This window comes from Pezoporus wallicus, unplaced genomic scaffold (genome assembly GCF_028554395.1).
Source record: "Pezoporus wallicus isolate ANWC-B61680 ecotype Strahan unplaced genomic scaffold, APGP_CSIRO_Pwel_v1 contig_4788, whole genome shotgun sequence".
NCBI lineage: Eukaryota > Metazoa > Chordata > Aves > Psittaciformes > Psittacidae > Pezoporus > Pezoporus wallicus.
Window position 1 is genome coordinate 1512381 of NW_026638769.1, and position 25523 is coordinate 1537903.

Below are 25523 nucleotides of genomic sequence, written 5' to 3' on the forward strand. Positions count from 1 at the left end.
AGAGGCTTCTCCAGGGGGTAGGTCAGAAAAGTAATTTGGACCTGTAGAGAGAAAAGCTCTAAAGGCTTACACTGGAAATGTGATGGAGTTGTGGTTTTATTGCAGTAATCAGGCTATCTGTAAGGGTGTTATTTCAGAATTTCTACCAGGTGGTCGTTTTTTGGTGCACAGTTTCTAGCTGTCATTTAAAAATACATTCCTAAGGTAATAAATTCTTCAGTTGCTCAAAGCATGTCCATACGTATGACAACTTTTGCTGACTTACCAAGAAACAATCTATTTCTATAAATGGATTTCTGAAATATCAGTTCTTTCATCCAAAAAGAATAAATATGGGAAAGCTCAATGGAAATTTCCTCCAAGAATCCAAAATCAACTTTTTATATTGTGTAGAGAACACCCAGGAGTTTAAGGTTCTTGTGTAAACTCGGCATTCAGAGAGAGGGGGAAAAATTGCCAAGTATTGCTCTGCTGAAGACTTTGGATGTTGTTAAAATGTTAGGTGACTGTTTATGTGTTTCCATTCCTAGAAGGAAAAGCCATTTCAAACAGAATATGAACAGAGCCAGCCCTGGTAACAATTGCAGCCACACAGGCATGGCAGGGTTCCTTTGAAATAACTTCCTGATGCAGTCACACTCTGTCAAGCTGACTAGGAATGATTTTTGAAGTAACTATATTGAATCTGATGCTGCGTACTGAAGATACAGATGTAATCTCTTAAAAGGCAAAGTATGTCAGCCTAAACTTTGAAGCTATGTTTTTTTTTCTTTTTTTTTTTAAAAACTGTATATAAGCAGATCTTGTCCACCAAACTGTTCTCATGGAAGTTTTCTTCTTAATAAGTCTTTCAACTCTGTCTTTCTTGTTTTCCTTCCTCACAAATGACTGGCATATCTAGAGGTCTCTTACCCCGAGGCTAAGCAAGATTACATTTTTGAGCTGACTTTTAACAAGTATTTAAAAATTTTGTTTGGTTTAACTCTGTTAATATTTTTACAGAGCACTTGGAATGTTATTAACAGTCTTTAGTAGCAACTTTTCAGAAGGCAATTTATCATGCTAAATACTCAGTTTACAAATACTGATATTATACCAGATTGCTGCCTCATTGAAGTGCATGACTGGCTGAGCAGATACAAATCTGAGACAGGTTCCTTCCTCCGTATTCCTCGCAAGGAATGTATTTATTTACATTTATTGTAGGTATTTGTATTTACAGCGGTTCAGATGCACTGTACTAAATGTAACTGCTGCAAGCGCGAGTTCTTTTTTTTATTGCCATAGTAATGTTTACATAGGGAGATTGCCAGCTGCAAGATAGCATTTTTTTTTAATAAAGAAAATTAATTAGAGAATAGGGAAATATTTATTTCCTGTGACAGAACACACAAAGACCTTGGCGGCAGAAGTTGAAGTCTGTTTGCCATCACAAGGTTGATCCTGTGGTACATTTCACATTTTTTTGTTGTTGTTTCTAATGAGGCTTTCATTGGAGTCTAGATTTTTCTTTTTCTTAATTTCATTGGATGCCTTTGACATCCAGATATCTTCAGAAACCAGATTTGGTTTAAAGGAGGCCAAAATCTTGTCATGTACTCCTGGATCACATGAACCAGGAAAGTTCAGTTCCTGGTGCTTCTTGCTGAATGTCTCCCCCTGAGATACGTGGCATTTTCTTAATTGGGACCAGAAGGCCTGGATTCATTTGACCTATCTTCTTCACCAGTATAACTGCCCCCTTAGATTTCTTTTTAGCACATCTAGATGTTTTTTCACAGGCAAAGCAGATATATATATTTGTAGAGACTGTCTTAATCTGATTGTTATTATGGATAATTGTCTTAGTAGCTTCATGTAGATAACACTGATTATTGTGTAACATCAAATTATATTAAAATATATAACAGAGCAATAGTTTCAGAGTTATTTCTCCTAGCAGTTTTAATCTGAAAACTATGCAGAATTGTCATCTGGCAGTGTAAAAAGAAAGTATTTTGATTTTTTTTTTTACATGGTCTCTTGTAAGGGCTTGATCCTTATGGCAGTCTCTGAAAGGAAAATGTGTTGTAATAAAGACATAAAATACAGCAAAAGGCTTCTTTGAAATAGCCTGTTGGAGTTCCATTCTCCAACAGATACTGGTGTGGGTTGTGTGTACTAACAACATGGCTCAGGTGAATTATTCCAACTGAGAATTAGCATAGCTGTAGCATTTCTTCTAATTTTAGACAATCTTTCTCTTACTGACTTCAAAAGCTTGATGATCATTGGCAGTTGAACCCCCTCAGCAAGCACTTTTGAAATATGTGTTTGTCATTTTCACTTCTGTCTCTTGTGAACAGTGGTCGACACTTTCTAGGCAGCTTTTGTCTTAGTTTTTTGTTGTTTTGTTTGTTGGCTTTCTTTTTTTTTTTAATAACCTTTCTATTTAGTTCAAACACCATGACATCTCATGACACCCAGTAATTCTGTTCTTTGGCATGCTCCAGTCTGCTCTGTTACCCTCATCAAGCTAAAACATTTTGCTTCCTTGGTTCGAAAGAAAGGCTAATGGATCCTCCTAGCATAACATGTCCTGGTCTGAGAAGTTGGAAAAGGAGAATTTGCACAGCATGAGATGTTGAATTTTTCTCCTCTTCTAGACTCTCTTCTGGAAACACACTATGCTGGAATGTGTCCAACGTGGTCTGTCAGCAGGCAGTAATGCTGGGGAGGTGGAAGGTGTGAGAATCTTGCGTAGAAGATGTCAGTTTGCCTCACTTTGGTCTTGGAGTACTCTGTAAATGTTAAGCCGATTTCTCATTATAAGAAATAATTGAATGAAAAAAAGTTATGTCTTGTTTTTTGAAAATATTAGGACATTTGTTAGGTTATACGTGTACAGTAATCTGTTTTTTTTTCCTGAATTGTGTTAAATTCATGGCTTTTGGTAATATTTTGGCAATAGGTTTCACCATTTAGTTACAGTGTCAATTACTCTATTTTCATTAAACATGTGCCTCAGAATAAAATTGTGAGTGATTAGCCTGTGCTGAACTGAGGCTGCATAGTCTTGACCTAGCATTATGAAATACAGCATCCTACATGCAGTGTTATTTTTTTTGTATGTACTCAGTGCTTGCATGTAGATATTACCTACAGCATTAGTGGAAGAGGATGGTATTTGAAGAAGTCATGCTTTGAGTTACTCTTTCATTTAGTCTTGTCTGAGTTGGGGCTTTATGTGTTATTAGTCTCTTCCTACTCTCATGAGCCGTGCACATGATTTCTTATGCAGGTAATCTTCCAGGGGCTTTTCATCATGGTCATAAAAGCTTTGTCCTAAAACACATCACAAGCATGGAATTTTTTGCTCTCAGACCCAAGTTTGTACCTCTTGATGGTGCATTGCTCTGTTTTTTCTGGAGGGAGTACATCTGGGCTGTGAGCAGGAGGAAATGAGGCCATCCCTACTCCAAACATGACTCCCAAAATGTTTGGCAGCCGTCAGTGTTTGGTTTTTTTCTTTCCCTTTTTAGCACAGTCTTCTGAGGAAGACAGCTAGCAAGCCTTAGGGCTCTTCTACAGATACTCTTGTCGGTTTCTGTGCCAGAGCATCAAAATTAAACTACTGGCCATGCCTGTGTGTTTTGCCTGGTCCATTTTCTTCACACAGTCCTGGATATTTCCAGGGGATTTCTCTCCTCATTTAGTTTGTATTGTTATTTTTTGCACATTTCCATTATCTTTTTCTCTGAGGTTAAACCAGAAAGTTTTCCCTCCTCCATGGGTTTGGAGGACTCAAATTTATCTCTTCAAGAGTGTCTACACTCTGAGCCAATGGGAAATTACTTCTGTGGGTTTTAGTTTATGATGATTATCTTCTCATATCCCTGTTGAGAGAGTCTCCAGAAACAAAGACATTTCTTACTGATGCATTTCACCACATGGGAAATACAGTTTGAGTGACATACTAATGCAGTATTAGTATATATTTTATTAGACCCTTCTCATTTGATGTGTTATAACAGTCATCTCGTGGATCTACGTGCAGAGGACTGGACAGAAAGTACATGATCCCACGTTAAATGTCTTTACTCTGACTAATCTTTTCTCTCTAATGCCAATACCACATAAAAGGTAAGCTATATCCTTTTCAGCAAATAAATTGTATGATTGCATCTTTTAAAATAGGGTTTTGTTTGTTGTTTTTTTTTTGCAAGTTTCATATCAATAACTGGGACTTGTACCATATATATAACAACATCACTCTTCAATGTCTTTTTTGTTTCCTGCATTTTTAGAGAGATTTTGACTCTATGCCAACCCTTCTGGTTACAGGCTTTCAGATTTCCTAAAGTAGTACACTCATTAATGAAATGTCCTTTAAGGGCAGAGATTTTACTTAGTTTTCACACCTTGACAAGGCCAGAGACTTATGAGTGACACTGAAGTATCAGGTAATACAGTACGGCAGAGGTCTACTCTTTGGCTCTGTCCTACTCTATTCAAGTAATATTTATCTTCCAAAATTTTCCCCTCATGAAACAGCCTCTTTAAACCTGCCAGATTTATACAAGTCCTTAACTGTCAACATCATTTGGCCCCCAAAACAAACCTTTTAAGAGTCACTTGCTTCCTTAAGAGAGCCATGACTTCCCTTAGTTAACACCTTTTCAAGGACAGACTGTCAAATGCCACTCAGTGTTTGCAGATGGATGGTACTTCATAGAAACATGGTTTGAGTTGGAAAGGACCTTAAGACCATCTAGTTCCAACCCCCTGCCGTGGGCAGGGAAATCTCACACTAAACCATGTCACTGATGGCTTTGTCCAGCCTGGCCTTGAATGCTGCCAGGGATGGAGCATTCACAACATCTGTGGGCAACCCATTCCAGTGCCTCACCACCCTCACAGTGAAGAACCTCTTCCTTGTATATAACCTGAACTTCCCCTGTTGAAGTTTTAATCCATTGCTTCTTGTTCTATCACTGCAGTCCCTGATGAAGAGTCCCTGTCCAGCATCCTTGTAGGCCCCCTTCAGGTATTCCCTTCATGAGTTTGCGCTACCCCTGGACTGTTTATGTGTTTTTCACCCGATTGTTCCCACTAGTTTGTCAAGCACTGCAGGGCGACCTGCTCCAGATGTGGGGTGTGGGAAGTTTTGGAAATAGCCAACCCTACACCTTGGGATCCCTGCTGTGTGGCCACCCGCATGCCCTCAAGGACAAGTGAGGCCACTTCTTTACCTCTTGTACAAAATGATAGCTATAATTGCCTCCCAGCTGGACTGGGGGGCTTTGAACAGCCCTGAAGTGACCTGCAGTTGACAGTAGTTTGCATATTGCATCCATTCCACTGGGCTGAAATTTTGCACCATCCTTGCACGCATTTACAGCAATGCAAACAAGTGGCATCTTGCACCATGTGAACAAGCAGGATGGTCCAAGATTTTTTTTCTGGTGTCTTACCAGTCTTTGAAACAGGAACTTGAATTTTCAGCTTTTCTTGTCTAAGGAGTGTGGATGCCTTTGTGGATCCTCTAGGACTGTGCCCAGAGTAAAGTGAGGAATAGAACTGATTCTGGTGGCTCCAGCATAAAGCATGTGATAGTTTTGGTTTTAAGATCTGAATCCCTTGCGTTGGAGACTCAAACTTCTTTGCAGTTAGTGATCTCCAGTACCTTGTTGTCAGCTTTACACCAAAATGTCTCAAGCCCTAATCATTTGGACTGGCTTTCAGGAGAAGAACAGGTTCATTTTAATCTTTAGGAGCATACTTAGTAATAACAAATATATTTCTGCCATCAGTTTCAATTGACCCATATTTTGCTTCAGGGATCTGGCCATCACATCGCTGCTTATGACATATATGCTAGTTTACTACTAGGCTCCTCTCTAGAACAATGCAGTTGGTTTGCTGTAGGAGATCAGGTAAATCTTTCAGTGCAGCCAAATACAGCCAGAAACCATAAAGTTATAATCTACTTTATCTGTGGATAATAAATGGTCTAGGTTTTGGTGAAAAGAGGTTAGGAACAGAGGAGAAGCCACAGCTTATTTACTGATGCGGTTGTACACACCTTCAGTGTCAGACATGCTTTTAGACTGACAATATTGGGTCCTTCTAGAAGACGTATTTTATCTTGCGGTGTGCTGAGACATCTAAAGGACTCTGAAAGAGGGGGACAGGAATTGTATGGAGGCTTTGAAGTAGTTACAACGAAATCACTTTTTCTCAGTAAGTGGTGTTCATTGCACAACTGGAGTCAGCTGATCTGAACTTCAGCAGCTGTGCCTTCTTTGCTGAGTGTTTCTACACTAGACACCTGTGCTAATGGCTAGTTAATGCTTATGTTGAACTTGCTGTTGCTGGGGCATTAGGAGTTGTTTACATTTTGGATAGCAGTCCTTCGGTTTTCATAAGAGTGCCTATCCTGAAATCCTCCTAGAGGAGGTAACACTCCCCAGGGCAAGCACTGCAAAGGTTGCTTTGAAGGGTGCACTTACATATGGAGGAGCACTTAACAGAAGAAGAACTGCTACTTTTTTTTAGCTGTTAGCAAGCCGTGGAAATGTGAAGGGTGTGCAATCACAGGCTATACTCTTACCCTTCTGTGTGCTATTTAAACTTGCAATTCATTGCTTGGGAAGTACTAAGAAAAAAAGGCTTTTTGCTTTCTCCCTTCCTAAGGCTAATCTGTGGAAGGGAAAGGGTGTACTTCCAGATACAAATGTGATATAAAGGAAAAAAAAATGTTATTATTGCATGTATTTACCAGCAGCAGGGGTGTATGAGTTGGCAATGTGAGGACGTACCAAACAACTGTTACAGGTGACTGACAAGCATTTAGTGTGGCGGTTTGGTTTGTTTTTTCTGTTTTATACCTGCCTCTCCCTCTAGGTAGAGAGGTTTATCCAAGTCCCCAGTAATTCCCATTTCTGTCTCCTGATACTGCAAAATGAGGCACGAGTATTTTAGATGAGACACCAGTGACTTAGTAACATAACAATACTTCATTAGCTCATTCTGTATGTATCCCAGCCCATGCCCAGATGATGTTTTCCTTTAGGGGTGTGCTTACACTGGAATTTCTCCAGCTCTCATTTTCTGTACATTTGTTGCACGTTCTTTGGCACCACCCAAATCCCCTGCTTACATATTCAGCGTCTTCGCTGTTCAATAATACTCTCATTACTCAGCAGTCCAACATCATCTCGTTGCATTTCCAATACAAGATATAGCAGCTTTTAGAAAGCCCCCCAGTTACTCCTGCAGCTGTGTTTGGTGAAGTCCAAAAGAGAAAGGAAGAACTCCAGTGCACTCACTCTAACTTTGCAGTAGTTTGAATATTTTAACATAGCTTTCTGTCTTGGTCTAAAAGCTTTCTAAATAGATAGAGTAAATAATCAGATCTTAAAATGGAAAATTGAAAGTGAAGAGAAGGCATAAATATTTTTAGCCTTTAAGAGCATTAACAATGGGACAGTTGTGTCTTTTAATATACCTTGTGTTTCTCTGTATGCATGGCTAGATGCTTTTAGTCTGGGAGATTATTACATGCTACTTTTGAGACTGTCATATGCTGCTAGTGTTATGAAGCTTCTGAAAAAGGCAAGAGACAAAAGTTGAGAAATAGTTTATTGTGAGGTGTCCCTGCCCATGGCAGGGAGCTTGGAACTTGATTATCTTAAGATTCTTTCTAACCCTAACTATTCTATGATTCTATGAACAGGAATGAATCCTTTTATTTCTTGCATGGCATTTTCATCCTTTTTAGCAAGGTTTTTTATCTTTATACACTGTTTTCTTATGTGCACTGTTAAATAAGATGTTTCAGCAGTGTGAATTATAATTAACTTAAGAAAAACAAACAAACGTAAAAAGACCAGGTCATAGTAACTTTACCAAACCATAGAGTAGCATTAACATAGTGTAATTCGCAGTTGGGTGGAGAAAGGTTAGGTGGGCTTTTGTTATCCTGTCCAGTGCCCTCTGAATTAAGTGATGGCATTGAAAGTCAGTTCTGCTTTGTCTAAGCACCTTATTCTGCTAATGAATATTAAATAATTAAACTACATGCAGGAAAAATGGTATTTTTTCAACAACAGCTGAGTGTAAGTGTACAAGAGGCTGCTGGGAGCATAGATCAAATAGATAAAACAGTAAGAAAGCAGATAAATCAAGTGATTCTTGTAAGAAAAGCCAGAAGCAGATATTGATAGGGAAGGCATATATCAGTTGGCAGAAATAAGGGATGGACTCCAGGGAACCATTTCTTGAGAAATGTTTATATAAAAAAAGGAAAGCAAACTTCTGTTTGAGCTGAATGAGAACCTATACCTTTGGCACAAAGATGGTCAAAAGCCAGTTCTCATTTTTGCCTCTTTATTCTGCAGTCAGCTACATCTGGTCTGGATTTCTGCTCAGTCTTAAGGAAAAAGGGAATTTAGGAGACCTCAAAAATTTTTTTTAGTGTCTACTAGAATAAGGAAATTAACTACTGGATTGGGCTTTTTGATAGAGTATTCCATCTAAGGGAAGAGCTTGCTGTTGCTGAGATGAAGCTTTAATGTATCTTACAAAGACACAGCAGTGTCTTCAGAGAAGTTCATCATATTATGGCAGCTTTCTTATAGCAGAGGTTATTTTTTGTTTTAACTTCTGGAGTTCTGTAGATTCATCCTAAGCTCATACTAATGCACAGGTTTGCTGCACTTTATATTGAGTGGCAGGTTGTTCATGCTGCCTTTTTTAGGCAACGGTATGTTGATGCTGACTTTATGAAATGAAAAACTTTGCATGGGGTCATGACTGGATTTATATAAAAAGGAGGAAAAGTAGAAGACCATTTGCCTCTAATGGATGAGGTTAATTTTTATGACAGTGGGCCAGATACATACCAGATGTTTAATGCTTAAAATGTTTCCTTGGGGTTCCTTCTAGGATAACTTTTTTTCTCAAATTTTACAATAAAGGCTTTTATAATAATTTTTATATATTTTATATATAAATATATATAATTTTATAATAATTTTTGAGTGAGAAAATCACTAGTTTATTCTTAAATATATTCAATTCCATATAATTCAATACACATTATAAGATAACATAATATACATTTCCTGGGCTTTGCTGGTAAAATTTTAGTACTCATTTTTTTTCTGTGGGCGAATTTCAGAGCACTGGTATGTCAGAACTTTGTTAACATCAGATAATGCAAGTCTTAAAAATAATCATGTATGCCTCTTGGTTTCTCTGTTTGAAATAGAGCTGGACCTGCAGCTTTTTTCCCATGTTAAAAACTGTTGTTGGACATAGTCCTAAAAATTTGTCTGTCTCATGCATTCATGCATGTTGTAAATTGAACAGGAAATAAGAGAAGTAGTGCTGCTGATCAGATCATTTGCATTTTTCTGGTTTTAAGCTTATGTTTTTGAAACAGAAAATATAGACATAAAATTAAGGAAATGACTGTGCTTTTGCTATAGATGCAGTGGTTGTAACAAATGGGTTAAAACTGAGAGGCCAAAAGAAAACAAAAATTGGATGTGGGATGGAAGTACAGCTGAACCCTTCTTATGCCAAGGGCTTACTACCACAGCACGTTTTTGGAATTCAAACTAAATTGATCTACATTTTGACCAGTTCTTGCAACATCCAGTTGAATTTTCTAAAACATTTTAGTTTAAAATCTGTATTTAAAAATTACTCAGATTTTAACTAAGGCTCTGTTGTAGGAGATTTCTGTTATTATATAGTTTTTAAAGATGAGTGCTTCAATAAGTCAAACACTTCAGTTTGGTTTTGTCTGGATTAGTTTGGTTTTTAGAAAGTATTTGTGGATATGTGTAGCTTAATTAAAACATTATTGTTAAAGCTGTTATATTTTTTGTAAGAAATTTGTCAAATTATGTTATCAAGCTATTCAATGATCCCAACCACTAACATAAGAACAAATAGGAAATGAACAAAATACCAATTAAAAATCACAATTACTAGCTTCTTAGAGTGAGAATTATACAATATTCCAAATATTTGGAATTTAAGTTTAATACAAAATTAGTCACATTAGTACTAGACAAAGATTTATCTATTTTGCATGTTAATTGGTAAGTAATTTTTTCATTTGGTAAAAAAAAAAGTTGCTGATATTAGGTGTCAGTTCTGTGATAGGATTATGTGTTAGTAGAGAAACTTTCATTACTTTGAAGCTGTAACTCAGACCTAAAATTCCCCATTTGCTGTTAAAGATTATTCTGTTTCCAGGTGGCCACGGAAGCCCAGCTCATTTGTTGTGAAGGTAGAACAACAGAATAAATTATCATGCACAAGTGGAATAGTTTTTGTAGTTGGTGAACATTTAACAGATACCACTTAAATGCCATTTTAAGATGCCAACACTTTAAAACCATGTTGTTTAGGATCAGAAGTAAACTATGCCTGTTCTCTCCACTCTGCTGATTATAGTGGAAGGGAAACGGTTATAGTCAAAGCAGCAGTGTTTATTTGAAAATTAATTTTATCATCTTTTAATAACAAAAGTTTTGCTTTCAAATGCTCATCCTTTGTGCAAATAGCCTTCTAAGAGCTTCATGCTGTGTATCTCACTCAAATTTCCCATTTTGTATCACAGTAAACCAAAAACTTGGTTTTTCTTATGGCCAGGATATGGGTAATGTGGAAGCAGGTGGGCAACCTTGATGAAAGGGGAAGGAAGGGGTGTGGGGGTGTGTGTGTGTGTGTGTATGAGTATGCTCTTGTATCCTTCAAAATGGGTGATTTCAGACCCAAGTGGTTCTTGAGCAACAATGCAGGTACCCTTTATGCCTCCAGCTGTGTCTTTCGGGCATTATCTTTCCGCCCGATCTCTGCGCTGTGCTTGCCTGTATAATGATGAGTTGAGACACACAGAAGCCAGCCATATTAATCTCTTCAACAAGTTAACTTTCAGGAATGTTAAAAACAGTGTGGATGTATGAATATCCAATCATATGGATTATTTTGCATTAGCAAGACTTCATGCTTCTCCCTCAGATGACGCTCTGAGAGATGGTGATTGACTGTGAGATCCCAAGGAAGATGCTGTATGGTCTAGCTGGTGGCAATAAACTGAAGCCCAGCTTTTTATTTGTTTGTTTGTTACTGCATCAGATACTAAAAGTTTAAGGAGAAAATTATTTGAATGTAATTTCTGTGAATGGTAGGAGAATAGGCTGTGAAATAACTGAAGCTGAATAATTCTTGCTTTTCAACTCAAATTGCAGTATTTTTAATCTCTTCTACAATTTTAGTAATTGTGGGGCAAACCACTCATGCTGTACCTATAGTCAGTTCTAAAAAAGAAAAGTTTCTAAGGAAGAAAAGTCCATTTTGTAGGGGTTTAAAAATGGCTCAAATAACTTCTTTCCTGTCTCTTTGTTACTTCTCTTGCTCAAAGAGAAGTTACATCAAGCTTGTGATGTAGAAGCTTGTTTGATTTTGTCCTAAGATTGAATAGTTTGAGTTCATCTTAAAATATGCTGGTGGTAAATTGAGATCTGTACTTTTTCAGTGTTATGCCTACTTTATGTGCTAAAATACAGGAGACATTTTTAATTGCTGTCTGCTGAATTTATTTCCACCGAAAGCAGAAATAGCTTTCTGTGTATATTTGAAGTGGAACACCATCCAAAACACATTTGATTTTTAGGAACAGCAAAGCCCACTAGGACAGCTATTTTCTTTTTACTGCTAGCATTCCGTACCAAAAAATTGGGAAAACTCACAGTCTGTACCGAATTTTCACCTCAGGGGAAGCCAAGGCAAAATAACTGCTCTAGCTGACCAGGTTCTGGAAGGTGGCTTGGACCATGTGATCGCCAGTGGCCCCTTGATGATGCTGTGATTTCTGTGCCCGTGGGATGCGTATCTCAGAGATGTTGACAAATGCTGTATACAGACAGCTCACACGTGGCTGAAACAGCACTCCTATGGGCTTGGATGCTCACTGGCGACCCAGTTTAACCTAGACGCTTTCGCATCAGCTGTCCTGCCTTCCGACTTGTCACCCACCTCTGAGCACTGCAGCTCCTCACATTAGAAACTGCTCTGTCCCTGTGACATGAACTGAGTGGTTTCCTTGGTTCCTTTCCAGCAGATAAGGTCAGCTCTACAAATGGAAGATAGTGTTTCTTTTCAGCAGTGACTTCTTCATTACAGTGGAAGTCGAGTAGGGTGTGCCGCAAGAAGTGGTTTTAATAAGTCTTCACTTTTGTCCTTGTTCATAGTTATTGAGAGCAAATTATGTGATTTAAAGGTCAATAAAAACTGGCTTTAAAGGATGCTATTGTCTAAATACTGGAAATATTCCATGTTTTAATGAGATGGAGCAGCACAAGTTGTTGAAGTAAATGGAGGGACAGTGATTTCCCTTGTTTGAATACTTAACGGTTTAAATAACATTTAAAAGGTTTTTTTAAAAAAACATCATTAGCATTGCAACATTCCTAGTGGATAACATGGTTTATGTTGTTTGTAGATTTTTTTAATGCAGTTAATATTACTATAAAATAATACAAACATGATAGCTATTGATGCAGAGCAGTGGGTTATTTTTTGTCATAAATGAATAGATCTGGCTCTGGTAAATGATTCATTCACAGTCTTCAAATAGTTCTGTTTGTGTCTGTTAGAGTGTAAGTAATTAAGTTATTTATTGAGCAGTTGTCAGAAGAATTTAAGTAGCTTCTGGAGCAAAACAGCTCTGGGTTTTAAAACACAGTATTTCTTAAAGTCTGCCTTTTCCTTTTCAAAAAAACACATCCCATTGAATTGCCATTATGTGGTTAAGCAACGGTATGTAAAAGCTGATTGTCTAGATGAATGGTACTTTAGGAATATAGTTAAATCAGCAAATTCATGCTTTAAAAGGTGAATAAAGATACTATTTGATCTAATCTGTTGCTGTATGAAGAGAACGCATCATTACAGTCTGAATATTTAGGTTGCAAAATGCTGTGCTGTTTGCTTTTGTAAGTAAAGGAGTGAGGCACTAGTTAAACCCCAGTGTTTTCTATGTATACAATAATGAGTATTTTATATAAATATACAAAGTCCATGCAGTGTTGTTTTTATTATGAAGTATTCTTGATTTTCATCTGAAATAGGTTTGAGTGCACATTCTAAAATGAAATAGAGACTTTTTCATTATTAGCAAAGTTATAATTGCTTTCTTGTACCATGTAAAATTGGTTTTAAGGTTTTGCTGTGTAAGGCTTATAATATTTTACTTAGATTATTTTAACAATGTAATGGGTTTTTGTGTTGAATGAGAGCAAGTTGTGAAATTACTTCATTAGATAGGTCTTTTATTGTACAAAGGTCTGACTTCTTTGCCCAGTTCTGGAGCCTGATTAGCATTTTGACAAAGTGAAAGAAGAATGTTTCAAGCAAAAAAAGTTCCTTTTGCAAAAGTCTAGATTTTACATGCTTTGCTAGCAAGAAACAGACTCTCGGAGGGCTGGGAGAGTCAAAACATGTTGGAGAAAAGTAATAGGATGGCACCCAAGTGCAGGACTTTCTATATTTCTTTTTCTTTTACCTTCAGTCTGTACTGCTGTGGTCAACTTGTCCCTTTTTTACTCGCACCCACTCTGTTGTGTTACAATTTATACACTATATACCTGCTGTGGAGCTTGTTTCAAATGAAGAAGGGCAGATGGGGTAATGTCTGTATAATCTGGCTCATGTCAGATGGATTAGGAGGGTTATGGCTTGCTGTGTTGCAAGTTATTGAACAGCAGCCCTTGGTTCCCTACTATCCTAATCCTACATAGGGTGGAAGAGCAAATGTGTTGAGACCTGAAGTTGCAGCTCTGGGCAGATCTGGATGTATCTGAAAACGCACCCAGTGCAACTAGTGACATTTTGCCAGCTAAGTTTGCTGGAAGAAAACACAAGCTATGGGCAAATGGAGTCTATCTGGAAGTTCCTGCTATACCATGGAGCTGTTTGCCCCAGCTTTTCTGACCATAGTGCTACCTGGGTGAGGTTCTTTGAAGCACACAATATCCATCATCAAAGAGTCAAGGCAGAAGTATGTGGGTCTGTTGAAGTTCTTGGGCAGGCCAGGGTATAATGCAGACACTGTGTTTACTTTTGTTCTTGGATGTGCAGCATCTGGAGCATTGTGGCTTGCTGATAATCTTAAACTACTACCCCAGTAATCTTTTTTTTTTTTTAACCATATTTATTAATATCTTAACATCTACACTAAAAGATCCCCTAATATCTCTCTTTGTGTCACTACAGTTATGTGCCTTTTACTCCTCCAAACCCTATTCTTTTCTGAAACCTCATTCCCCTTAGGTCATATTTTCAAATGCCAGGCTTACAGTCTTTCAGGTTAATTTCATCACTTTTCTGCTCTATTATATAATCTTGACAAAAAATAGGAGGTAATCTCAACCAGGGACTAAGGAAGTAGTTTACCTCTTGCAAAGTGCAGGAGTATAGGTCAGTCTAGGCTCAGAAATAAACTGGGGCTGTTCACTGAGATTTTATATTGCTGTTTTAATTCAGCTTGCTGATTTAGGCTGCCTGGGGAAGTGAAGTCACCTCTACTATAATTGTATGTGCAGTTCAGAATCCAAATAACGGTTCTGAACATGTGGGGTTGTGAGAAAAGTTAGAACTTTTGTTAAAAAATGTTTGGCATTTTCTGAGACATGAAAGATTGCCTCCTGTTATTATAAGAAGAGGAAAGAAAGGATTATTCTGTTACTGTGACACATTCTTCTAAACTGTTCTTTAATAGATAATAGACAAATACGTTGCTGGTGGACCATTACTTCCTTGAAGCATAATAAACAAATACTCCATTTAATTCTGTTTGCTTTGTTCTCATAGATCAGATTTCTAACAAAACAGAGCCAAACTGTGTGATGTAGAATGATCTCTGCATAATTGGTAAAATGTGCTACAGTGTAGTGAGCTTAGTGACCCAGAATAGAACCATAGAATAATTTGGGTTGGAAGCGACCTTAAAGATCATTTAGATCTGCCCCTTGTTGAGTGAATCCCAGTGTCTTAACATGGGTTCTCCCCTCACTCTTCAGGGCTCTGGTTTTACTGGTGGTGTGACAAGAAGAAAGGAGGCACAGTTGCTTCTCTGCATAATTATTCCTCCACTGTAATTTTGGGTATTCTCTGGCTATCTGAAATGGTGTTGTGGTTTAAACCCAGCCAGACAGCTCGTTCACTCACTTCCCCCTTCTTTCCCTCCCCTACTGCTGGAGGGACGGAGAGGAGAATCAAAAAGAATGCAACTCCCATGGGTTGAGATAAGAACAGTTTAGTAACTAAGGTATAACACAAATCACTACTGCTACCACCAATAATAATAATGATAAGAGAAATAACAAGGGAAGAGAATACAAAACCTCAGCACCAGCTGACCAATAACTCGCCCCCCGCAGCCCAACCAAGCACTGACCTCCTCCAGCCCTGCAGTCTACCAGCCCTTCTGGGTAACTCCCAGTTACCTCCTGGGCATGATGTGCTGTGGTATGGAATACCTCTTTGGTCAGTTTGGGTCAGGTGTCCTGTCTCTGCTTTCTCCTGGCTTCCCCTCCTCCCTGGCAGACCATGAGGCTCACAAGGTCCTTGGCCAGACCAAAACATCATTGTTATCAGCTCTGTTCCCAAGCCGAAAGTCAAAAACACGGCACTGCACCGCACCAGCTACCAAGAAGGAGAAAAATAACTGCTACTGCTGAACCCAGGACAAATGGGCATAGGTAAAAGTGATCCCTTTGGCTAGACTGCTATAAATCAATGCTGAACTGAAGTCTAACTGGGGTCAAAGTGACTGAAGATGAGCCTTTCTGCATATGCACTTAGACAAGTTCTGTGTAGATTTGCATTGTGCCAGGTTCAAAATGAACATGTTCGTTTGAAGACTAATCTGCTGCTGCAAGCTTCAAGTCAGTTTTAAGCCACAGTTTTGCTGATTGGCCTTTTAAGCCTCAACAAGTCTCAGTTTGTTGCCTCAAAGGAAAAGATAGTATATATGAGATGTCAGTTTAAATAGAAAAGACTACTGTATTGTAGTGTCAATGCTAGCTTTTACAGTGAGCTTGTCAATGTGGGCTGTTCTGAAAGGGCGTACAGGAGAACTTAAGCCTACTTCCCCATGAGAAGCCGTTCTTGCTAGATATGTGTCCTGGGTTCAGCAGTAGCAGTCATTTTTCTCCTTCTTGGTAGCTGGTGCAGTGCAGTGTTTTGACTTTTGGCTTGGGAACAGAGCTGATAACAATGATGTTTTGGTTTGGCCAAGGACTTTGTGAGCCTCATGGTCTGCCAGGGAGGAGGGGAAGCCAGGAGGAAGCAGAGACAGGACACCTGACCCAGGCTAGCCAAAGAGGTATTCCATAGCACAGCACGTCATGCCCGGGGTGGGGGGTAACTGGGAGTTACCTGGAAGGACATGGGCTTCTGGGTGGGACTCGTTTCTTGGCTGGTGGTATCGTATTCTCTTCCCTTGTTATTTTCTCTTATCATTGTTGTAATTGGTAGTAGTGGTGATTTGTGTTGTACATTGGTTGCTAAACTGTTCTTATCTCAACCTGTGGGAGTTGCATTCTTTTCTATTCTCCTCTCCATCCCTCTGGGAGTAGGGGGAGGGAAAGATAGGGGGGAAGTGAGTGAACGAGTTACCTGACTGGGTTTAAACCACGACAATATGTGAAAACACTGTATTGAAAAACAAGCAGCGTATTTTTCCTCTTTTTTTTTTATTTTTCCTTTTTAACAAACGTTATCTTTAAACATTCTCTTTTTTCCTGTATCTTGCTTCTTTCTCCATGTGTTATTTGTCCATCTACTGTAGCAGCCCCATCCCGAAGTCAGACAGATGCACATCATGTGGGCTGTCTCTTGCTCTGCATCCATCAGAGCAGGGTGTGTGTCACTGACATGACAGCAGTTATCGTCATCATCATCCTCCTCAAATAGATAATTATGTTTTGGTTTTTTTTTTTGACTGAAATATATGTATAGTTTAATCCAATTTAAACTCTGTAGTTTGCCCCTTTCTTGATTCTTTTTATGGCTGTGCTCTGACAGCCAAAAAACAAATATGTCCACTAGGTAGCCAAATAGTTGGCTACCTTGTCAGCTTGTGTCATGTAGTCCCAGTTGTAACAACCTTATGCAGTTGGTGCTTTTCCTGAACATAGCATGACCTCATGGAAATGAAAAATATGTAGTGCTACCTTTTGGTGGTTGCCTGTCGATAGAATTGCTAGCAAGTTCAGTCCCAGTAATGCAAGCTGAATATTGCTGTGGCAGACACCATTGCAAGCTGGGGTTCCTCTTGCAACCTGGTGTAGCTTCCTGAAGAGGGCACGTTAAAGGAGAAAAGTGCTTTAGCTAAAGAAATGAAGGATGAGATAAATGTATCTAGATAAAAGAATAAAAGATTCTTATGTCTTATTCTGTGCCCTTAAATCTAAGGGTATCTTCTCTGTCAGGCCAGTGTATCTAGAAATGTTTTACTAATCTACAGAAAGAATGGAGAGAAGAGAAGAAGGAGGGGAGTGAATGCTTTAAACATGACTCTGTTTACACTTCGGCCCTTATTTTCCATTGTTGTTTGAATGTGATCCTGCTTGGACAGATTTGTGAAGTACACTCTCAATACTTATTCAAATGTCTTTACAAATGTTCTAACAAAATTCCTTCTGGAGCAGCCACCCTGCCTTTATTTTCCTCTGGCGGGGAATTTATTCCATGGAGACCTCTCCCCCTAGCTTTCAAGGAGAAGGTCATTTTAACCACACTGGGCTGGTCTCTGGCTCTTTAGAAAACCAACACAAAATCTTGCTTCATTTAACATGAATCTATTAGGTCGGTGTAAATTGGAGTGTGGTGACAAGGAGAGGGGTGATGCTTAATAGAGCTTTCCTTCTGCACTCTTCATTTCCTTTTGCACACTCATCTCCCACAATTGACTCTCTGAGGCTAGCAATATTGATAAACTGTATTTTATGATTTAACACTTTACACAGTGCTTTATAAAATGACTCGCTGTACAATACATTGAAAGGCAGCATCTGCATTTACTTTGCTGCTTTACTGTGTTTCACTATTAGAGCCATCTTTTTTCAGATATCTGGCTCACAAATAGAAATGCTGATATGCTGTGAATGCCACAACTTCTGAAAAGTGCTATAAATATTAACTCTCCACTAGGGTGGAGGAATTAATCTGCTGACAGGCATTACTTAATAAGAAACCATTGATAGACATAATCATCCAGCATGGTGTGTTTGTTCTGAGGGGAATTAATTGGGAATGCCAGGATCAGAGAAGAAATTCCTAGTTTTAGTGGGAAATATATAAAATGAAATTTAGACAGCTAAAAATCAATAACCAGCAATGGCTGGTTGTTGGGTTTTTTTCCCTTATGTAGTGCATATATATTTTCCTTTCAGAACATGCCAGCTTTCCTTTGATTAGCTACTTGAGGTCATAGTTTCTGTTTCTGAATCATCAGCTTTAAAATTTAGAAATACTTTGGTGAATTGCAATGTGCTTTACACTGCCTTTGTCAATGAACAATTTCAGTTGTATATTTTTGACATCCAAGACAAAAACACATTTAAATATGAGATTAAATGTACAATTCAATATAAAAATATAAATCACGTGGTAATAGAAAAATACATATAATCTAATATGTATGAAATAGATAAACATTTAATGTTTGGATTAATTTTGGTGTCTTGACTAACATATTTTTTAACACGGCAGGAAATTTTTTGCTTTACTTGGAATACTTGCAGTCATATCTGAGAGGAATTTCTCTGAGTTACCAGTTTTATTTAGACTCACATGGGCGCTCAGCCACTTCTATGAATATAGAGATATTGTAGTACACTTACATTATTTTTCAATACTCTTTTCTAGTTTTTACTTTAGAATTTTTATAATAGGTGTATGAAGTACTTAAGAATAATTCCAGAAGAAAACTCCTTGTAGTTACTAACTATACTTACTAAGTTTAATTATAAGAAGGCATCTTTGGCATGTACTTCTTCATGGATGTTTTCTTCATGGTTTTTGAGAGATTGAATTTAGTTGGATAATTTTTTTCCACTGTCTCACATGAGAAAAGTAGGTAAAGAATGGAATTAAGTCTGAGTGCACCTGGATGTTTATCTGCATGTCAAGTAAAATAAATAAAGCTTAAAATGCTGAACAGTATGATAAGATACTACATCAATTTTGCTTCTATAATAAATAAAAATATGAAATAAGAATTACACTTTTCTGTCATTTTGTTTTGTACTCTTCTGTATTGGTGTAACTAAAAACCAATTTCCAAATATTCTTCAAAATAAAAATTTGGCGTGCTCAGCACTGTAGGATGTGTGATGTGCTTTCAAACCAAAGAGATTTTCATATAGAGAAGATGATTTCCCACTTTTGTAAGTGTCAAAGGGGCAAACTAATTAAATAGGCATAAAGTTTTCTAAACACGCAACTGAACGCATTTTAATTATTTTATGTAATGATGATATGTGATTTATTTCAGGATTTGTTCATAGATTAAAACTTTGGCCTATTCTTCTCTGTAAATGTTAGGACTGCTGGAGCAGTAGTGATCACTGTCATATGATGAATGTGTTTTGTCATCTGAGACAATTAACAGACACATTTGAACAGATCAAGTGCTCAGTGATCTTTAAAATCAAATTTAGTAATTTTCAGAAATGACTCGGAGGTTCTCACTGCTCACTGAAGCTTTACTGACTTACACGTTCCCTGACTTCTGTGAAATGGGGACATTTAATTTACTCATTCACAAAATTGAGCACTTATTGAACTGCATCTGTGTATTTTGGAAACTCATTTTCACAGAGGTAATTTATTATTTGATAGATTTATACTGAAGTATTTAATTGCCTGTTTATATAAGAAGGTGGTTTTTTATTTTAATTTTCAGAGGTCTTTTTATTACTATCCATGACCGGGGACACATTGCTTCAATGCTTGAATCCTGGCCAGAAAATATCATCAAGGTAAGCTCAGTTTTAGTGGCATGACAAAGCTGACACTATTTTGTACCCAGCTTGACTTGGTTAAGATATTTTTATAAGCTTTTTATCAATTAGATTTCAGTGATTTCTTAGCTCATTTTTTGAAATAGAAAAAATGCTGTTACAGCCAAACTTTGAGGCTTTTTAAAAGCCTTACTTGTTCAGCTATAGGCATCCTTTATTGATTAATTGGTCAATCACATTAAATATTATGCCTAAAAAAACCCCAAACAAATCTGAATGCTTTTTCTGAATTTCAGGGTGTCACAGACTGGTTGAGATAGGAGGGCACTTCTAGAGATCATCCAGTCCATCCTTCTGCTCAAGCAGAGTCAGACAGGGCAGGTTGTTGAGGGCTGTGTCCAGCCTGTGGCTTTTGAGTATTTCCAAGGGTAGAGGCTCCACAAGGTCTTCTGGCATCCTGGGCCAGTGTTTGAGTTAATAGTTCTCCACATAAAATGCCTGATGAGCTCTAGCTCAGAAACTTATTAAATTTCAACTAAAATGGCTTGTCAGAGAGTATGGCAATTAAACTGTTGTGTTGCTAGCTATTTTGCGGGGTTTACTGAGTCATTGTATTTTCTGTCAGTGAAAACACATACTTTCTCATATGTTTACGTACAATGGTGTGTTATTTGCTTAAGGGAAGAAATACATTTTTGAAGGGTAATAACCAGGTGGCTGTAGACATCCCTGTCAAAGGAAAGCAGGAGCGTCTGGTTCTGATTCTGCTGAAAACAGCCATAACAAAATTCAGGAGTCTGGGGCTCTTGTTTTTTTGTGGATAACTTCCTTTCCCTTCTTTTTCTGTTTTCATACTGCTGACAGAAAAATGTAAGAGGGAACAATGCCAGTTTTCGTGGAATATAATACTAAATATCTCTCTTGTGTATTTTAAAAAGTTTTATATGAAAGTCCCGTTTATAGTGAAGCAAGAGTCTAAAATAGTGGAAGAAAACCACAGTGAATTACAATAAACGAGTTCTGGGCTTTTTTTGGCAATATTGATTTGGTTTTACCTGTTAGAATTTATACATGAAAATGAAAAGAATATGGTAAGAAGATAATGGAATACATAGTACATACAAGGAAATAACTGATTTTTACAGTGCTTTTACTTTTACCTCCAGGCTATTGTAGTGACAGATGGAGAGCGTATTCTTGGTCTTGGAGACCTTGGCTGTTATGGAATGGGCATTCCAGTTGGTAAACTGGCACTTTATACGGCATGCGGAGGAGTAAAACCTTATGAATGTCTACCAGTGATGTTGGATGTGGGAACAGATAATAAGGTAAATCCTTTTCTGTGGTCTAGTGAGTATCAGCTGTTTGAAGGGAACTATATGAAAATTTAATTGTGAAAAACTGTTTTTCTTTACTGGCTTTGAATATGTGCAAACTAAGTAGTCCTTTAACCTATGGAAAAAGTCTCATTCTAATACACAATGTACATACACTCATCCTAATGCACAGTGTAGACTGTTTTACAAGACTCAAGTAGTTCAGGACATTGTTGCCTGTAAAAATGTGCTGCGTACACTGTACATGTTAAAAAGTGGTTTAAGAAATCAGATCTCAAGAGGGGAGAGTTAAAAGTACATAGAATTTAAGGCAGCATTCTCTCTCAACTTCTGCTGCAGAATTCCTCTGCAGTGATTTCAGATGTGAGTTCTGATTTTGTCGCTTGTTTTAGTGAACAGCTTGAAGCTACAGCCTGATCTATGCTGGGAATGCACATCTGCGTACTTCAGCTGTACATATACTTTAGCTATAGAAAGAACTGTAATGCTATTAATTTCCCCCAGATGAGGTCCTAGTACTTCAAGTAAGTGGACCTTACCCTCTAAATGATGCCAAATGAAATATCACCAGCAATATCATTATGCTTCAGCAGAAGTAAACTATAGTAAACTACACTATAAGTGATGCAAGTGGTAAACTTTATGCCTGATAAATGCATAAGATGTATGTGTACTGTAGCTAAATAAAGCATTTCTGTACCAGTAAATTTAGCTGGGACTTCTAGATTGTTTGGGTGTATGTGCATTTTCAGCTTTATACACACAGCTCTACCCTGCCCCACTGGGATAATTTTAGACAATGCGCCATGAAAGCATTACTGAACTGAGAAATAGCCTGCTACCTTCTCTCTCTGTCCCCCAAGAGCCCTCTTCTGAAACTGGACAGACTTACTTGAGAGATGTATCTGACCACTGCAGCACATCACACACAAGTGTATCAAATCACCTACAAGTCTCATTAGCTATAAAATGTTTTTATTCTTGGTTTGGTTTGGGCAGCTGAGCCTGTTAGCTAAACTATTACTGGATTTTTCTAGGCAGCTAATTGCTTCAGCTACTGCTGATACTGCAGCAGGCTTTACATTTTGCTTTTATGCTCGAGTTTCATTGTAATTTCTATTTTTTCATAGCGCATTGTTTTCTTTAAAGATGTTTAACGTATACATACATACACACACAAATAGCAAAACAAGCTTACCCATGCCAATAGCTCAATTTTTGTGTCACTGCTCTTGTGAATGAACAATGAGTTCAATGCATGTGAAAGACTGGCAAACCTAAAGTATTACAAGGTGTATAAAACTTAGGTGAGCCGGGGCTTGTTAATATTCTGAAATATTAACATTCTTTTGTTGTTTCACTTTGGAATATGGCTTCTTATTTTGGGATCGTATTATGAAGTGTTACAGTTTGGTCATACAGTGTAATTAGAGGTTAAGCCAGTTTCAGTCCCCAACCAGCACAGCATTTAGCAGTATAGGACAGGACTGCTTCCTCTGGGGTGCTTTTCATTCCTGCCCAGGTGTGTATCAAGTTCAGACATGCATGTGCTGCTCAATATTCTAAAATCCCCAGCTAAATCTACTGGTACAAGAGACCTTAAACTAAGTTTGAATGAATGGGAGGTTGAGTAAAGAATTATTTTTGGTTTTGGTTTTGTTTTGGTTTTTCTCCCTGGTGCTGTAGCAGATGCAGGGAATTATCATTAGCGGACGGATCAGTGCCACATATGCTTATCTGGGTTTTTGCAGTGTGAAGAGACATCAGCAGCGTGAGAGAAATCAAGCCTGTGAATCATGGTTAGGTTATGGTCACCTCTAGAGGCAGCACAATTGCTCTTTCAGGGTTGTGCTAGACTACACTTCAAATGTAGGTATTTGGTGGCTTTTTCCAGTGGGGACTTGTTGCTTGGACATTTAAGCTTTTATGCAACACCTGTAACTGAGAATGAGACCTCTGAATTTTGCTGTTGGTATATGAACAGGTGAGACTTTATTGCTGTACCCCTTGACTGAAGAGATGCATGGGCCTGGTATTTGTTAATGGGAGAATGGGTGTAGTTCTCAGGCTACTTCAGTCAGTCACAGATCTTGAAACACCAGCTCCCTAACTTTCTTCCCTCTAACATCTTCCTTCGTACCAACCAGCACATCCCTGTTCTCTCCCTAGTGCTGGTATTTGTGTAAACAGTTGGTGAGCCACTGCAGACAACTGAAATGACCAAAAAGTGATCACATTTTGCTGGCTAAGCTGATCATATTAGTCAAGCTGCCGTGAAATTGTACTGCAGTTCCTTATCTTAAAATCTAAACTTCTTGGACAAATAGCTGTACTTTTATGCTATATTTTCATACTCTAGCCAAGGTTTTCCATAATAAGACACAATAGAAATGACTCTCATAACTTGAGCATATATAAATAATAATTACACTGAACATGTTCTTTGAAATGTGCAGATGTTTCCCATTTAGATTAGTTACTTCTCTCATTCTGTGGGGGCCTCACTGCATTAAAATAAGTTCTAAAATACGTATTTTTGGCTACTATAATGCAGTTGTGCACAACCTGCAAATTCTCCAGAAAGATTAAATCTCACTCTAAAGCAGATTGCAAAAAAACCCCAAACAAACAACCCTTCACAAAGTCTCATCCTGTAATGTAGGACCCAAAACAGTAACTGAGAAGCAACTAATTCAATTTCTGATGATTACTAAAAGCCTTATTACTATTAGTTTTAGCAGAGGCATTTTTAGCTGGGGTATTATCCTGCTACTCATAAAACCAAGGGAAAAGAAGAGAAGCAGAGAAAGCATGTTTATGTGATTTCCTAGATAATTATGCAAGAGAAATGGAAACTGCTTATTTATGCATAAAAATTGACCTAGAAGAAAGACTTGTGTGGACAAACTAGTAAATTACTCCATGTAATCAGTGTGGGACCGAGTGTCCAAAAGAAGTGGATTTGGCCACTGCCAAAAATAATATGCCTGTTTTGTAAGTCTTTGCCAAATTGGAGGCAAGTAATTGCTGACAGGACATTTTATCCAAAGCGTTTAAAACATTATTTAGACTACTGTTAGTTATTTACTGTGACAATCTCACTGACAGTTGTACTACCTTACCCAGTAGCTGTGAATTTTTCAGGTGTGAGGATAGTGCTTCTCAGGTGGGATTTCAATCCAAGTAAAGCACACTCAGGCACTAGTCTCTGTATTGTTGGAAATCCTGAGGTGATGTGACCTCTGGATTCTGGGCATTAATCTACTGTTATAGAGATATACATTAATCACCTTGAAATGGTTAAAGAGAGACTGCAGAAGAAAAAGGAATGGTTATCAAAGTACAAGCGATTACAACTTAATGAAGACTTGCCTGAAACACACGTACTCAGCACTATAAGTGGAATGGATTAAGGGTGATAGAAATAATAAAGCTGAATCAAGGGAAAACATTTAAACATTAAAATATGAGTGCTTGTTTTCTATTTAAAGCCTGTTGGTTAAAGATCAGCCTGGCTTACAGGGGTGTGAAAACTGGTGGTTAAAAAAACCCCAGCAAACTAACAGCAAACCCCAGTAATATAAACCAAGTTAAAAACCTGGGCTTATAGGCAATAAAAAAGCAAAAGACAGTAAAGAAAGGAAACTTAATCTTTACTAATTATGAACAGTGATAATGAGATTTTCTGTTGCTCCTGATGCTTTACCTTAATGGTTGTACTTGTGGAAGTATTAGATTGTCAGTATAAATATGGTAGATATTTCAGTTTTATCTGTCTTGGCGAGAAGTCTTATTTTCTGTTTTATTAACCGCAAATGAATATGTTAAAATCTTTTAAAAATTGTCAAAATCCTCAAATCAGAATGTCCAAATAATGCTTTGGCCAGTTCTTTTCAAAAAAGCTCTGCTAAACACTTTCTGGACCATGCTGAGCAGAGTGGGGAGGGAGTATTGTTTTAATTATATCTGAGATGAATTGAGAAGTTCTGGATTAAGTTAAGACTGGAAAGTTAAGGCTCCTATTTAAAATATAATGGTCCTGATTGCTTAGATGAAGAATTGGGTAAAAACAGAAAGTGATTAAGAATTGAGAGTAAAATAACTATTGCTAATTAGCATGGGCTGATTAAAAACAAATTTAGTCTAATGTTAAAGT

At 37.8% G+C, this 25523-nt stretch overlaps 1 protein-coding gene across 1 annotated transcript in view; it reads left to right on the forward strand.

Moving 5' to 3' along the window:
• The window catches only part of ME1 (malic enzyme 1), a 169624-nt gene that overhangs the window by 51119 nt on the left and 92982 nt on the right, over nucleotides 1–25523 (forward strand). Inside the window, exons 4-5 of the mRNA XM_057412437.1 lie at nucleotides 19973–20048; nucleotides 21197–21358. Coding sequence (XP_057268420.1) covers nucleotides 19973–20048; nucleotides 21197–21358 — 238 coding nt within the window. The remainder of the gene's footprint in view (nucleotides 1–19972; nucleotides 20049–21196; nucleotides 21359–25523) is intronic.